Source organism: Calypte anna, chromosome 3, assembly GCF_003957555.1.
Source record: "Calypte anna isolate BGI_N300 chromosome 3, bCalAnn1_v1.p, whole genome shotgun sequence".
Lineage (NCBI taxonomy): Eukaryota > Metazoa > Chordata > Aves > Apodiformes > Trochilidae > Calypte > Calypte anna.
In genome coordinates this window covers 12,633,624-12,651,199 of record NC_044246.1, presented here as the reverse complement: position 1 = coordinate 12,651,199, position 17,576 = coordinate 12,633,624, and the positions used below count along the sequence as shown (strand labels likewise).

At 38.1% G+C, this 17,576-nt stretch overlaps 1 protein-coding gene across 3 annotated transcripts in view; it reads right to left on the bottom strand.

Moving 5' to 3' along the window:
- TTC27 (tetratricopeptide repeat domain 27) overlaps positions 1-16,738 on the bottom strand; it is a 106,356-nt gene extending 89,618 nt beyond the window's left edge. For 2 of the 3 annotated variants that reach the window (XM_008493966.2, XM_030447259.1), the window contains exons 1-5: positions 16,508-16,738; positions 13,899-14,076; positions 10,264-10,393; positions 4,048-4,188; positions 1,402-1,504 (exon numbers count right to left, since the gene is read on the bottom strand). In XM_008493966.2, the coding sequence (XP_008492188.2) occupies positions 1,402-1,504; positions 4,048-4,188; positions 10,264-10,393; positions 13,899-14,076; positions 16,508-16,595 (640 nt within the window). In that variant the 5' untranslated portion in view covers positions 16,596-16,738. Of the gene's footprint in view, positions 1-1,401; positions 1,505-4,047; positions 4,189-10,263; positions 10,394-13,898; positions 14,077-16,471 lie in introns of all 3 variants that reach the window. The other variant, XM_030447260.1, reaches the window with a different exon arrangement.
- Positions 16,739-17,576: the final 838 nt, after the last annotated feature.

Below are 17,576 nucleotides of genomic sequence, written 5' to 3'. Positions count from 1 at the left end.
GTTTTCCATGAGGTATTATTAGCACAATAACACACTGAGGCTTTTATACAAATGCAAACATAGATCTGGGCAAACTCTCAGTAATATTTTGAGTCAGGAAATCCTGCAGGACTGTTGTCAGTGCAACAAAGACTACAAGATACTGAACGTGCAGGTACAGCGTGTGGAAAGTGCATAAAAATCCAACTTTCTAATTGAATTACTCCAATTCAATTTCTAAGAAAAAGGACAGGTAATAGTCTATAATTCTACACTACTTCCTTATTTCCTATAGCTAACAAGCTTCAGTGATCTGAACTTGATGAATTGCTTGTTCTAAAACCATACATACTACTATAATGAACTGAGGTGTTACAGCAAGAAGGGGTCTAACCACTCCTCATTTCAGTATGGCTTACTTACAGTGCTAATCCCAAACCTGGCTAAGTTCAGGCATTTGAGACTTCAAGGACCTTTGCAGAAAGCTTCACATCATTACTATTACTGACAGAGCTCCACAAAAGCACTGGTGTCCTAAACTTGAGACACCCCTCTGGTGTCCCATACCATTTTTGGCACAGGGCCACATGGATGGGAAACAGCAACAGCTGCCTCAAACCAGCAGGGAATCACTGCAGCTGCTTTCTGTTTAGGTCATGCTGACTTCTCTATTTGAAAGACATTGTTCTTAAGTGTAAAGATAATTTCTCCTGAATTTGAAGGTCTTTTTCTCTAGTAATTATGACAGTTTTCCAGTTAAGTTAATGTAGAAGGAGGGTTTTTTTTCAAGCCCCGATCAAAGTTTTACTTAAATGTTTATGAAGTATTTCTTTTATGGAACATGAAAGTTTGCTCCACAAACTCCTCTATCTCTCCCCGGTACCATCTAGTCAATAAATTTTAATTAATTTTTTTCCTTTTCAATACAAGTATTTAAGCAGGCAAAACTTGTAATACTAATGCACTAAGGCAACACACATTTATAAAGTAACACTCAAGTTTCTATAATTTAATTTGGAAATTAAAAATGTGATTTAGATTTCATTCTTTGCACCTATGGAACTCCAACATATACTACGAAATTTAGTTTTAATGTTGTCTATTTTTTCTACATATAATGCAGACAGGCAACAAAGCAAATTTAGGTGGGGAAACAGAAAAAAGTTTATCTCCCCCTTGAAGACACAAAACAATGAGGCCATTCCCTTTTCAGGCACAAAAGAGCTCAGTTAACTAAGGAATGAAAACTGTACAAAACAGCTTCAAGGTGAGCTTGTGATAAGTTAACAGTGCGAAGCACAGGGGAAGAAAATCTTTGCCTACAATCGTGCATTCCCATTTTCACCTAGAGGCCAGAAAGTAGCAGTTGCCATACAAGCCTATGTCAAATAAAGTGAATAAACCAAGTAATTAGAAACATACCTTGTTTTATACAGGTCTGGGCAAGAGTAAATAGCTCAGGTGACCTCTCCTCTAACAACTGTTGGTGAATATTCACACATCTTAGAGTCCACCAAGATAAAGACTGAAAGAAAATAAAGTTATGTCAAGACAATAACAAGTATAGATCTTTTTTCCAAAAGAATAAAGGTAAGTGGCCTTAAGGAATGGGCTTTGTAACCTATTTGAGTCTAATTTCTAAAAATATAAACTCATCCAAAATATCTGCTTTATATAAAAAGTGAGCACTAATATGGAATAAAGATGAACATTCCAGCCATTCTACAGTGCTCTAAAAGTTTGATGGGCTTTTCTTGTGCTACTTTTTCTATGTTCTCTTTGAACTCTGCAAATCTTCAGGATGATAATTTAGTAAGAAATTCTGTGAAGAGCAGTTCAAAGAAACACTTGTGTGTGCTTATTTTGGAGCAGTCACTTGCTGCCTTGATTTCATACCTCCTAATTCTTGTAACAGAAAACCACAAAAAAAGAAAAGCTCTTCCCTACTTAACTTCTTACGTGTCACATTCATGATTTTAATAGGTAGCCATGATTTTACTCTTCAGTAATATTTCCAGCCTAAACCATTCCTAAATGGTTAACCATTTAGTTACTTTTTGTATGGAAGACATACAGTATTTCTTCTCATCCAGTGCTGGCCTTCTGTGCATTTTTTCCAATGTTTATTTTTCAGGTGGAGATAGAAGAGACCGAGGGAGGTGGAAGAGAACCAGAACAGCTCATAGCACCTCACACTCACAATTGAAAGTAATAACATTCATATGTAGAATTTCAGAAGGGCAAATACCTTACTGAACTAACCAATCCTTCTATAGAAGAGCTGAATCATAGCTCAGGAAATAGCTGTTTTTAGGAAGCTGTGTACACAAAACGTAAGTTCTCCAGCATATTTCATCTAGTTCTAGATGCACCAGGTTTAAAGGCATGGAAATGCATGGAAAAACTTACTGATAATGTCATATTCTATTCTCAAAATCATATGTAAGATTATCACCTGTGAAGGTAGGGTATACCTCTCCATAGGCTCTAATGATTCCTGGCTATATACTGTTATCTGTTATCCTGTTAGCATACCAATTGTTTTCTGTGAAAGAGGTGGTCTTTGGTTGCTTCTAAGAGGCATCTGTCTTCTCTTCTTATACAGGTATGTTTACATAAGACTGACCTAGAAGGATGTACAGTATGCAACCATAAACATATAAACCAGTCATATGTAATTGACTGTAATGTCCCTAGAAAGGAGCCATCAAAAAGAATAACAACATCTACTTCAAAAAGCAATGAAAGATGACTTTTGGCAACAAGCTGAAAAGAGTAAAAGTACACAAACACCAGAGTTCATGAAAAAGGTTAAATTCCAACATTTCATCACTTATTTAGAAATTTGAAGGCAATTTAAATAAGATGTTTCAAATTACTTCAGTTTAGTATTCACTTTCCCACACAACTGAGTATCCATCTTGCCACTCAGTAATGTTACAAACAGAGAGAACAGATTTATAAAGTTTCAGGACAGCCAGCTCAGGTCTGGACAATATTCTGTCACCAGTGTTAGCTTTTGGGAGCCAAGTTAAGAATTGTTGGATGATTTTTGAGCATTTGATCTTATATTTACAGTAGCATTTTTTAATAAAATGGGGCTTCATTAATGCTTTATATAAGATATTTCAGAATACCCTATTTTAAACCTATTTGGACTAAACTTATAGATGCAAAAGTATTAAGAGACTTCCTTACAATTAGGCTGAAATGAGAAAGAATGGTAAGCTTTAATTGCTACACTAACCTGTTGATGAAAGAAGTTTTTATCAGTTATTGCCTCTGAACTAGAAGTAATTCAGCCTCCACTGGATAGAGGAAGGTGCCCATTACATCAATCTGAGGGGAGGAAGGCAGGGAATTCTCTATACCAGGTACATTGTCTGCCTCCCTGACTGACCCAGTTGCTGAAATTCAACAGCACTCATCTGTGAATAGCAGAGAAAATGATGGAACAGCTTGGCTTCCAGAAATGCAGTACAGCCAACATCTCCTACACATTTTAATTCATCACTCATAAAAAGACCCAGCTGAGAATGGATGTTGTCAGCCAAGCATAAAGAGGGACCATGTGGCATTTTGATCTTAAGCCAAATTTTGTTCAACTGGAATGCAATAAAGAGAAGTTGCTGCAGTTAAAAGTTCCCCACTTCCAGAGAGTCCTACTAACAACTAGCCTGCTGCAAAGCTACCGAGAAGGAGAGACAAAAACCATTCAAGAAAAGGTTCACCAGATCTTCTTTAATATACAAGCACAACAGAGAACCGAGGTAGCCTCCACAAGGATGCCTACAGAAGAGGTAGAAGTCAATGACAAAAGAGAGAACTTCCTTGGCATCTAGAACCTACTTTTTCCAGGTGATAAAGACATCTTTCTTCTCTTCTAGGGAAGACAGTGAGAAAATAGCTTTTCAAGAAAACAAAAACCAAAACACTTGTTTAAATGTAATTACTTTGTGTGAACTGTTTCTTGGAGGGAAAAAAATCTGACGTTATGCTAATTCAGTGAGGTATGAAGAACAAGAGAACCAGTTAATAAGCAGCTGACATTAGCCACACATGTCTTACCTGAAGAGATGCAAGTTTGTTTCTAGAATTCACAAGGATTATCCTGGCTATTAGCAACAAAATAGGATGAGAAGTCAAGGTATAGATTGATTCACCATCTAGAACCAGCACCTTCAGAACAGCTGCATGTAGCATTTTTGGCTAAAAGAATGAATAACAATTAAAAGTTACAGGAATACAAATAATGTAATACAGAATTAGAAAAAATAACTCTTCATCTAATTAAGGAAAAAATCTGCTCAAAACATCAAAAAGAAATAAATTGTAATCTCTTGGAGTCTCAGCCTTTTACCAAGTCATGATGAATTTTATCTTGTTTCTTTCTGTCCTGATACACCACATCAACATAATCTTAAAGACACTAATCTCCTCCCATCTGAAATGAGTATGTCCAGTCAATGCTATCCCCCCAACCACGTTGCAGTAATATAAACCTTCCCATGATCTAAAGAGAAAAGCTTCTGGTAAACCCAGGCCATTCAATTTGTAATCACAGAAAAAAATTATTTGTTAATTAACTGAATCCTACAGCACACAAATGCACTAGCTATTCCTCCAATCATGTCAATGTGTGTTCTTTCCCAGAGTGAGCTTTCTATTGGAGTGGCATCAGGGCAGCAATATTAGAGCCATTCTTCCCCTTGCCCAATAAACAAAAACCCTTCCCTGTTTTAGAAGCTTTCCTATATGACATTCCCTACAGTAATTCTTTTACTTTATGGGTTTGAAGTAGCTCTCTATGATGTGGGTCAGTGGTGACTGTCAATTGACAGTCATCTATACTTCTCTCACATGTAATGCAAGGAAAGCATTCATGGAGTTTATGTTCAGGCTCAAGGAGATGTCAGTTCATCAATTTATTCCTGGTTCCCAAATGGCCTGTTCCCTTTGCACTATAAAAATAGTAGGGGTTTTGTTTTCAGTCGGTATGAAAGGAGCAAGAAAAAGGGAAGGGAAGCAACAGAGAAGGTTAAATGACAGCTTGCATTCAAGTCAATTTCCAGAGAAAGATTCTTATTCAGACTATACAATCAGGACAGAAGTTATTTGAATCACATTTCAGCTTTTATAACTAAATGAATAATGCAATCCCCAAGTTATTTGAAACTCTTTTGAATATCTTTACCAACAGGGTACACTGAAGACATCAGTTGTTAAGCCACATTATTCCCCTAATTCAGTTTGTACTAACAGAGTAATTTTCAGGCTCTTTTTCTGTTTTCTTTAGGTTTATTGGTTATTTATCTTGCATTCACACTGAAAATACTCTGACTTTGTAGACAATTACTTGGGACATTAAATCATTTAGTTGAAGTGGAATTCTTGCATGACATCACTGTACTCATTTCAATCTCACCATGGAAAACAAAGTTGACAGTAGTCTGACAAACGACTTGAGACTCCTTATTCAGAAAGGAACAGCCTTACCAACATCTCTACCCTGATTTTGAGAGGGCAAGTCCTCAATCAGTACTTTAAAAAATTAATTTTAAAATATACACACCTAATGGGGCACAGTATAATCTTCAGTTTAATGGAAGGTTTTTTTTTTCCTATTTGCTCCTTTTTTATTTCCTTTATAATCAAAGTAGACTGCACATGGAATTCTCTGTGGTAAAGCTTTGTTACAGAATAATTTTCTAAAACAGCTTTGCTATGCTTTACTAATCTACACTTGTTTAAGCACTGCAGGAACCAATTAATCTCAAATTTATGTTCCAAGACCTTTCACTGGAACTCAGTCAAAGTCCAGGTAATGTAAGATTGCAAGGAATACAACGAAGGAGGGAGAAGGGAGAGATGATGACATGGTACTACCTTGACAACACGCCAGTGAGTCTCAGAGCCAAAGAACTGCTATATTATAACAAATCCATGCTGTTTGCCATGAAGTGAGTTTCATACAGGACAGGAGACATCCTTTTATTTTAGCTGAGAAAGCCTAAACCAGCATTCATTTTTCTGGGTTCTACTTTAAGCTCTCAATATCAGTGCAGAATTCTAACAACAGAATTTACTGCCTTAAGGTCTTTAAGATGAAAGAACAGCTACACTTAAGAAGCCGACATACAAGCTTTTACAACATCAAGGGTTGAAAAGTTAGGAATCAAGTCCAAAAACTCCCTGAGGCATTGTCTGAGAATAAAAATAAATTTTGAGCTTGCCTTCCTGTGCTAAAACACTTGAATATTCAAAGTGTTGAACCTCTCTCATATTGCTCAAAAAATTTCCATATCTCAAAATAGCCCAAATCCAGCACTTGCTAACACAACATTGCTGACTCAGTAAACCTGCACTAGATCACAGAATGATAGAATTGTAATGGTTGGAAAGGACCTCTAAGATCACTGTGTCCAACAGTCAGCTCCCCCAAATCAACTAATAAATCCCCACCCACTAAAGCCTGTCCTGAAGTGCCTCATCTCACCTACATGTTTTTTAAATACCTTCAGGGATGGTGACTCCACCAACACCCCAGGCAGCCTATTCTAGCACCTAACTACTCTTTTAGTAAATAAATTCTACTAATTAGGCTAAATATATCTAAATATATCTGTCACTGTCAAGTTTTTCCATTCTTCACTAGACTTGCCATCAAAACTTGTAATTAATTTATTTAGAAAAAATTTTCTTAAAGCACAGAAACATAAAAGATTACAGTGAAGGCTGAGTCCAGCTTCATGATCCAAAGTAGCAAGAGGCAGCTCATACAGAGCTGAGTTGCAGACTGAAGATGATAAAGGTGAGCTAGCATAAGCAAGTCTTCCCTGAAAGTGCTGCATGTAGAAGTACTCATGAATATTCTTGTTCATACTCTCTTTGAGGGTGACTCTGCTCCATTTTCTAAGTGGCTGCATGAAGAACCTCCCTTCTTTTCAATACTCATAGCAAGGCAATATAGGGCAAGACTGTAGGGTGCTTTAGCAGATTATCTCTGCTTCCAAGATTCTGCCTCCACATTTAGCCTATTATCATCCATCCTTATATTCCCACAATATTCAGAGTCTCAATACTGCTGGTCACTGGTATTCAAATGGCATACCAGTCAGTCTAAAATTCAACTCGTCCTCCTTTCTGACAGTTTATGCAACTGGCAGACAAGCCAAGGGGTCTGGAAAAAGGAATTCCTAACAGGCTGAATTAACAAGACTAAGGAATCACATTGGATTTGAGGCAGTAGTACTACATAGTATACTGGTGTTTTCCATATGAATTATGAGCATACCAGCAGGAATGTGGCAACTTATCAGTCTCTTCCTGCAAGAGATCTAATAAAATGACACAGTAATACAAGTATAAGGAAAAAGAACTATTCAAATGCATTCCAAATGTCATTATTTGGAATCAACCTCAAAGTTACAAAAAGGACAGTAAGAGCTGTTGATATATGTACTTGGGGGATTCCCAACAGTAAATTTACATGTATTGTCAATTAACACATTGAGATCTTCAAGATGAAGCTTCTCACTGTTACCAAATATATCCTTCTTATGAATATGGAATCAGACCACAATTAAAAGCAGCTTCTCCTCACAACATTCTTTCAGTCATCAGTGGTCTTAATTATTATTACAGTTCTGCCTGTTTCCTCTGCTGAAAATGCTACATTTAATTGCATGAGCTCATATCCAAAAACTCTGAAAGATAATGTAGAATAAATATGTTCTCTACATTTTATTCCCTTACATGCAAAGACAGAGTTCTTCAGGACACAAGGAGCCCATTACCATATCCCACTTATTATAAGCCCTTAGCTCACTAAAAATGTTTTAGACCAGCCCCAGCAAGTTCAAAGCTAGAACTATTAATCCATTTTTACTGAAATCTAGTAGTTTTGAAATATTGCTTTAAAATAATCTACTTATTTAAAAACTCTGAGTACTATCAGTCAGATTATTAACTGGTGTTGTAAAGTCCCAAAATGATTATAGAAAACTGAAAGACATCTAATAACTAAAATGCAAGTGGTTTTCTGTATAGAAATTATTGAACTACTTTTATGTGTAGACTCAAAAGAGAAAAGCAAAAGCTAGTTCTGCAGGATGAGAAAAACCCACACCAAAACAAAACAAAACAAAACAACAAATGAAAAGAGTACATGAATAAGTGTAATTTACAGAGACAGCTGGAATCAATTTGGGGGATGGAAAATAATGAATACATACTCATGAATATTGCTCATGGAAGACATCCAAGAGGCCCCTAATAGCAACTTGTCTATTTTATTTGTACTTCACTGAAATTAGTTGTAGTTTCATGCAGTCTTAATGCATTCATAAGAAATTAATGATGCATTCACAAGTTATCTGGGAGCAAAACTGAAACTATGTCTCAGTCTCAGAGGTGAAACTTTCAAAAGATAGAAATGGCAACAGATATATAGCCTGAAAACAAAGTTAAGACTAATTCAATAAAGTGTTCTGAAAATAGGAATAACATTTTGAAAAAATTCCTGAGATAAATGAGACAGTATAAGGCTGAATGTTCTTGATGTTACTTAGAGCAGGCTAAAAGAAACATGAAGACATATTTTTTTAACTTTGACAGGGGAAAGATCATTTTAGTTTGAAAGCCTGAAAAAAAGAGGGTCTATTTATAAAGAGGTTGTATCAGTCTTGATGACGGAATATGTAGATATGGTGTAAATTAAAGCTATATTTTTAAAGCCACTTTTTCTGAATATCTGTGCATGCAAGACAGGAAGGATGGATTAAACATCCATTTATTGAGATCTCCATTTTTACAGAGTCTATATGCTAAGAATCCTTGAAAAAAAAGTAATGGATAAAGATAACTCAAAACATACAAAAGGATTTGAATTAAGATGTTTAATAAATAAGAGAAATGCATATTATGTTTTAGCACATTAATGCTTAGTGGTCTGGGGAAAAAAACCCACTAGTATTGCAGAAACAGCTAATACAGACAGCAGTAATATAAATAAAGGTATACAAGTTCTGCCTGAATGCATAAATAATTAAACCTTTCAGCAATATCAACGTTTAATATAGTACTCATTAGAAATCAAGTATGCTCAAGTCTGCTTTCCTTTATAACCTCTTGCCAATTCAGTTTCTAAACTTTCTTCATAAGCAAACATCTTTATTCACGTCCATAGAAAAGAACATACCAGCAGCTAAACAGAAGACATATATAGCCTTAGGCAACTGGCAATTACCATCTCATTCTTTCATTACAACAGACAATAAATAGGATGGTTAATAGTAATTACGAATTTTGTGTTTTACACATCTGAACTCTGTCAGTGACGCCTGTGTTAAAACTACAGCCTACACACCTACACAAACAGAATATTCGAGTTCTTCAGCAAACAGAACCCATACATTAAAATAATATTTTAATACTATAATCCTAAAGATTATAAACAAGTTATAAGAAAAATAAATTAGCTTGTATTTCTTTTTTATGACTATATATAAAGGCAAATGGAACTAACTTTCCCCTCAGAACGAGCATACTTCAAAATTTCTGCCAACTCTTTTCAGACCCTGGGAAGTTTAGTACGCTTGATTTCTGCTGCTACTTATTCAGACATCAGGAGATGAGATCTGAATTTCTATTGTCAAAAATCAAGAAGAAATATAGGCCAATATATATACCATATCAGCTCTAAAAGATAAGCAAAAGAAAATCTAAACATCTACTTATAAAAAGGAGAGTGATACTGTATCTAAGTCAGTTATTTAGAAGTAAAATGAACCTTGCAAATGAACCTAGGTCAGGACTTCATAAATTCTGGAATACTTGCAAAAATAAACCTCATTAATGCAAGACAGATTCAAAGTTTTTATGCAAAACTTTTCATATACTTAAGACTTCCCCTCATTCTATGGTTTATAGCATTTACATTGTTCATGGTCCATACCTTACTCACAGTGCAATTCCTGTATAGACTAATTGTAGATTACTGAATGCAAATGCCCATCAAGCAAATGCTCCCTTATAATAAGCCTTTCTTCCACAGCCAAAACCAACCACTCCAGCAGGAAGTATCTTAAGCAAAGAAAGAGTCACTAGTTTTAGGACAGTGATTATAAAACGGATAGAGCTGAAGATGTCTGCAATAGCAGCCAGTAGGATGGAAAATCAAGGCAATTCACTCTAGCACTGCACCCCAAAGATGTGCCTTCTCTGACATCTGTTACATGAAACACAGCCACAATAAAAGGACAGCTTATTAAAATCCAAGCATACCTCACAGAATTTCTGTAACAATGCAGGGGGCAAAAAGTCCTCAAGCTTTAACTGAACAGGAGGCCCAGTCCAATTGCTTTGAACAAAGAGCTGCAAACTGCCTACGCCAAGCAGGAATATCAGCCTCTGCCTGCAATATAAATAAAAGCAATTAGCAACATGTTACACTTTTAATTAAGACTACAAGATCTGTTTAATTCTTGTACTATTTTAAAACGCTCAACTTTAAAAAAAAAAAATCACTCTTGTTAGGAAAATACAATGAATGTAGTATTCAAGAATGCACATGGGAAAATAAAAATATGTTTGTTAATAATGGTTGCTATTAACAACAAACATTTTTAAAGCAGAGTTACCATTGGAGGGCTGAAGCATCTTTCCTATGAAGAGAGGCTGAGAGAGTTGGGGTTGTTCAGCCTCAAGATGGATCCAGGAAGACTTTCTAGCAGCCTTCCAGCACCTGAAGGGGCCCACAGGAAAGCTGGGGAGGGACTTTCTACAGGGTCATGTACTGACAGGACAAGTGTCTTTAAAGTGGAGGAGGATAGATTTAGGTTCGATATTAGGAAGAAATTCCTCACTATGAGGGTGGTGAAACACTGGAACAAACAGGTTGCATGTGGAAGCTGTGGTAGAAGTAGTAAATACACAGTCAATAAAACTGTTACTGCTCATTTCCTTGTTCCTTTAGGTTTTCAAATCAAGCATAGTAAACCTTCAGGCTCTTTTTTAAAAAGCTTCTCAAAAATACTCTATATTTAATTGTGTCCTGCATGCTATTTCTTTCTAGCATTTAGAATCAAATGATATTACAGGCAACAGAAGCAACTCTTTCACGTGAAGCTCAAGAAAAAATAAAAAGGCATTCTCCCTCTACATGGTTAACACACACTATTGCTTCATCCTCTACAATTTGTTGATTCAAAATACAGCTATGAAGCTACATTTTCTGTAGAACACAAATGTTCACCATTGAAGTGAGTAGTAATAGCAGGAAAAAGGTTAAAAAATTATATAAGTCTCCTATTCACTAAGTTTAGTGTAAGGAATATTTCCAACAGTTCATTTTTAACCCATAAAGTTTAAGAGTGCCATAATGAAAAAACGTCTTGGGCAGAGGAAGGAGGGAATCAGCTAAAATGATAGAAAAGTTGTAGCAAATTTTAAAATACCGTTAAATATTTTTCTTACAGAACCAACAAGCTGAAAATGGAAAAAGTCACAGGCTATATCCAAATAAATTACAAACTAAATCCAAATTTTGAGCTCTTTTGCCCTCAAGATGCTCAGTTTTACCTCTAGGATAAGAGCTCCTTAAGAGTTCTTTTAAAACTATTACAAGAGTGTACCTTGTACTGTGTTTATACTGTGCTAAAATTTTAATATTCTCCAGTCTTTTGTTTCTCACTGAACTCCAGTCGAGCTTTTAGATCTCCAGCATTATGACTTTGCATTCAGAGGAAAAAAAACATATACTTGAATTTATTCCATCTACTAAAAGTCACAAGAAAACTGGTGTCTTAGTGAATTTTCTGAGATAGAACTTAGAGGTCTGCTGCACTTCCTTTGAATCACTCAGTGAAAAAAGAAAATTACATTTTACCCATAATAAAATATTAGACAAAATCATTTTCACCACAGCTAATGAAAGGTCAGAGTGCAAAATTTGCATTAATCCCTTCTATAAGGCAGTCACAGGGCACAGAGCATGCAGGTAGGAAAAAGAACTACATAGCACATTTTAACCTAGGAAGCAATTGGAGACAAAGACACATGGTACCAATTTAAGTTTTATAAGTAGTGCCAGGCTAAAATAGGAAGCTTTTCTATCAAGAGAAAGTCACAACTTACTCCCTCATAGAGAGAGCAGAAGACATATCCATGACAGGATACTGAATATGATAAAGATTATGATTACCTTTAAAAAGCTACATGACAAACAAAGATTAAGATCAAATTCTGGTCTGTTTCAAGCCATTACTGATCATTCTTCCCTTGCTGCATTATTCAGAATAAACTAATGCAAGATGACAGAATCTAGAAGCATTGAAATATTTCTCTAGACTATATTACCATCTAAACTCCAGCTGATTAACACTGACAGCCCAACAAAGTGAGGAAGAGAAGAGGAAGAGAAGAGGAAGAGAAGAGGAAGAGAAGAGGAAGAGAAGAGGAAGAGAAGAGGAAGAGAAGAGGAAGAGAAGAGGAAGAGAAGAGGAAGAAGAGGAAGAGAAGAGGAAGAGAAGAGGAAGAGAAGAGGAAGAGAAGAGGAAGAGAAGAGGAAGAGAAGAGGAAGAGAAGAGGAAGAGAAGAGGAAGAGAAGAGGAAGAGAAGAGGAAGAGAAGAGGAAGAGAAGAGGAAGAGAAGAGGAAGAGAAGGAAGAGAAGAGGAAGAGAAGAGGAAGAGAAGAGGAAGAGAAGAGGAAGAGAAGAGGAAGAGAAGAGGAAGAGAAGAGGAAGAGAAGAGGAAGAGAAGAGGAAGAGAAGAGGAAGAGAAGAGGAAGAGAAGAGGAAGAGAAGAGAGAAGAGAAGAGAGAAGAGGAGAAGAGAAGAGGAAGAGAAGAGGAAGAGAAGAGGAAGAGAAGAGGAAGAGAAGAGGAAGAGAAGAGGAAGAGAAGAGGAAGAGAAGAGGAAGAGAAGAGGAAGAGAAGAGGAAGAGAAGAGGAAGAGAAGAGGAAGAGAAGAGGAAGAGAAGAGGAAGAGAACCTAGAGACAAAATACACAGGAACAACATGTAACATTCCACGTCATAAAATAGGACCACACTAGAAGAAGATAAACTTTTGGCACATTGTGATCACTAACAAATCTCAGCTCAGCTGAAGTGCCAACTACTTGTTTCTCTCTGGTATTTTAGCAAAAACTCTTGGTTATATGTCATCCTAACACAACACAGGCATTTGTATTCTTCCCAGAATTTTGCTCTTCTTTCAATAAAACTTCTTTCCACTCTCACCTTTTAAAACTAAAAGAAATATATATGTACATGCACACACACTTGTTTCCTGCTTCTAGTATTTCTAGCATAATAGATTTTTCTGTTCGTTATTTAGGTAGCAAACTGTAAAGTCAGCCTCATTAACAGTATGACTTAGCATATGCAGTACAATTACAGAGAATTAATCAGAGGAAGTCTTGTCAAGAAAATAATCAATGAAGAGCATCTATGAGTAATACCTTTTTCATTTTACATTAGGAGCAGAACAACCTTACTATAAATCAGACTTAGAAATAGAGACATTGCTGATGGTAACTTTACATGGTACTTCAAGTAGTCACATGAATGTAATGCAATCTTTCAGAGAAAACTTTTAATAAAATGGTTGATGATACATGACAACATGAATTTATAGTTGTTAGCTTCTTTATATCAGCAGCTTAAGAGGTAGTCACTGTAAATGAAGCTAGTGTTTTCAATAAACCCTCATACCATTATATTACCCATTGAAAGAAACAATGATAATGAAATCCCAAGAGAGTGGGCAGGAACCACCCCAGAAACCTGTTTTCTGTTTTTCTGTCAGACAAGCATTTTGGATGCCCTATGTCACATATTATAAGATCTTTTTAAATGTCTTTTGTAAAAATCAAACATGGCCTCTATTACTCTTCCAGATAATAAACAATAATTTCTACCTTTCCATGTTATCAGCCTCAGCAGAGCAGTCCAGGTATGCTAGAATCTGTTTCTCCAAGTAACTGCCAATATCTTCCTCTGCCAGAGAAGATGCAGTGAAAACATTCTGGATGGCTGAATTTGAAAATACTGCCTCATATTTCCCATCAAAAATCAACTGTAATAATGATCCACTTTCTGAAAAAGAAAAGAAAAAAAGAGAAAAAAAAAAGTATAAGGCCTATTTAAAGCCCAAAACATATACATCACACCTCTTTCAAGAAATCTTCACTTGTTCTGCAAGAAAAGTGCAGTTGTTCTAGTTGTTGAAACTAAAGAACAAACAGGAGTAGCAGGCACAACTTTGTTAAAAATTTTAATTTAAATTGAAATTTTAGTAATGTTACAGTGAAATACGAATTGCAAGATGAATGTAAAACAAAAATGTGCATTGAAATTTCAGGGGAAATACATGGATGGCCTTTCAAACATGTACACTTGAGTTGTTGAAGATGACTTCAATTATGTCGAGAGGTTTCTTCCTCCAAAACATTTTATAATTGTGCTACATTAAAATACTGTAGAGATAAGACAATAATTACATAGACTAGAAATCTTTTTAAGGGGCACACAACAAATAAAAATGGTTCAAATTTTGCAGAGTTCAGTGAGCAAGCTCTCACGTAAAACTGCAAAAACTACCCATTCCTTCCTTTAAATGCTTAGAATATTCACAAAGAATGGAAAATATGATTTTATCTTTATAAAATCTTTATAAAATAATTATTTTTCTATTATAAGTTTGCTATCTTAATGCAAAAGCCTGTCTATGGAGCCAGATTCTCAGAAGTAATTATTGAAGCGGATTTAGACACATGAACATTTCTCCACTGAAGCCTTTCAAGATAAACAAAAGTCACTAAATGTTATGCATTTGAATCTTCAAAATCATCAAGTTCTTGACCCAGGCTACAACTCTGTTCACAGGAAGGATCTTCCCTTCTTTCTTCAGCTATGCTATAGTGCAATCAATCCAGCAGCTGTCAGAACAACTTCATCTTAAAACCTACTCTTGAGAAAAATCAGTATTTTTTAGATTTAAACATGGTTTTATCTATGTAATGGTGCAACTGAGGAAACAGAGTTCCACACAGGATCAGTGCCCCAGTATTAATCTGTGATTCCAGTTGGTGGCTGCAGCTCATGTGCACTCAGTGTTACTATAGCTACACTAATGTTAGTATCCAAGATAGCCAATTGAATGCTAGCACAAGTATAAATCCATACAACTAGCATTTATGCAAGGAAGTGAAACAAATACCAACACCAGACCATCCTTACAAAAAATGATCAGCTGAATGAGGTCGGAGATAATTTGCAGCAGGTGATTTTAAAAACACTTTAAGCTGTAGGTGGTAGGGCACATACAAAAGAATAGTAGTGATTCTGCACTAGTGAAATCATACTCTCACGGAGAACAGAAATAAAAGAAACTATTGGCTGTAAGGACACTAATAAAAAATATTGAGGTTCTCCCTTTCCAGTAACACTGCAATATAACTGTAAGAATATCAAATCTGTTTCTCATTCTGTGTTTAGCTTCTTATAAGACATCATATAAATTCAAGATCAGTCTTCAAATTTATTGATATAGAGGGCTCATGTAAGTGATGGTTAAGAATCATCACAAATCCAACCATTTTCTATCTCTACTGCAAGACACCTTTCTTCAACAACAGTCTGACCCACACTGTATAGCAACACACTGCCTAAAAAAGCCCAACAAATCAGAACTTAAAAAAACCAACCAGGCATAGCACCATGAACAGCTTACACAACTCTCATCTGGCAGATGTCAGTCTCATCATTCCAAAAATTCCTGGACAGTACAATTATTAAAGGTTAAAATAACAGCTAACATTAGGAAACAGAGCTGAGTACCTCTATATAGTTCTTATCCAAAATTCAGTAAGGGGATGGGTAAGGATAAATGAGTCTTCTGAGATGCTAAAACCACTAAATGTTTTAAACAGTGTGGCACTCCACTTGAGCACAACTGTATTTCTAGCCTATCTGAAATGGCAGTGCCTTTTTATGACAAATGTTGCTTTTTAAAAGCTGCTGCGCTCCTCTGCAGGAATCCTGGGCCTGGACCTGAGTTCCCTCGAGAGACCACTATCCATTGGTGAGTTTTGTAACACCGCCAATTTCCAGCAGATATGCAGAATTTCACTCATGGGACAATGGAAGAAGTCCCGGGCTGTTAAAAGTCTCCAGAGAGCCGGCACGAAGCGGGCGGTGGGGCCTCTGCCAGCCCCGGGGCAGCTCCTCCACCTTAAGGCCGTCGGACCGGCAGGTAGCGGCCGAGAAACTCTGAGGGCAGCCCCTCTCCTCAGCCCGGAGAGGCAGCGGCCCCCCGGAGCCCGGGAAGGCGGGAAGGGACGGGGGACACTCATGACGGCCGCCGGAGCGCCCGCGGGTGGAGGGAGCGAACAGCCGCGGCCCCGGGTCAGGCTCAGAATAGGGGAGAGAGTAAACGCCGGTAGTTCGCGATACCCACGGCAGCAACCGCGCACAAGGACCGGACGGATACCTTCCTCCGCCGGCCCGGGCCCTGCTCTGCCCTAACCTGCTGTTGCGACTTCACCCTGCTTCCACTCCAGGGACTCCGCCGCGCTGAGGAAGCCCCTCAGCAGGGAACGCTCCAGGGCCAGCATGGTTCCCCCTGCTCTGCTCCCCACTGCTGTCCGCCTCGCTGAGCCCTCAGCCCCGGCGGTGACAGGAGCTGCCGGCGTCCACCTCAACCCATGTGCGGGAACCGGCAGTACAGAGCCGCCATGACACCCGCGCGGTGCCAGCCGGGAGCGCACAGCCCGCGCAGTCGCAGCAGCACCTCGGCTGCAGAGGGACATCCCCGGGGAGAGGGAGGCGGGAAAGATGCGCTTTGCTCCTCTTCCCGTGCCGCAGCTGTTGCCGGGCCCGGAGCAATAGCTTGTGAGGCGAGAGTGGGTTGTTATGGGCACACGAACACCTGTACGTGGGCTCTGCCTGTGCGTTTCCCTGTGGAGAACCCGCTGTGAGGTGCCCGGGGAGAGCGGCAGGTGCTGGCTGAGGCGAGCGGCCCTCAGGGCCTCGCTGCGAGGCGGGTTCAGCTCCGTGCTGCCGTACCGGCGGGAGCAGCGCGGCCAGCAGCGCTGTGACGCTTCCCCGGCGCTGTCCTTACGAGCGCCGATCTCCTCTTCGCCTGAGTCTGTGTCTGTCTCAGGCGACATTTGCACAGGATCAGGCAGTCAGAACGTGTAAAACCAAATTTCTCAGATGCATCGGTGAGAAAAATGACAGCGTTTTAAAGTTATAGAGTAGATAAAGAGGGAAATCACGAAGTATCACGAGCAAGCAGGCAGGGTTTATTTGGAACAGGCGTGGTCTCGGTACCTGCGTGCCTGGAGGTGGTTTGGATCCGGGCATGCGGCTGATGTAAGAGGGGGTGAGGCCCGAGCTTTGGTTCCTTTCCTGTATTTATTTCAGCAGGTGCCCAGATACCGATAGGAACAGAATTCTGTCCCATTGTTTCTGAGCTCTTCACTTTGATCACGATCGTAACTTTTAATCTCCTCAAAAGATGAGAAGAAAGGCCATGCCTCCCTGGCAATAAATAAACAAATAAAAATGTTTTCTCAGATGTGCTAATGAAACTT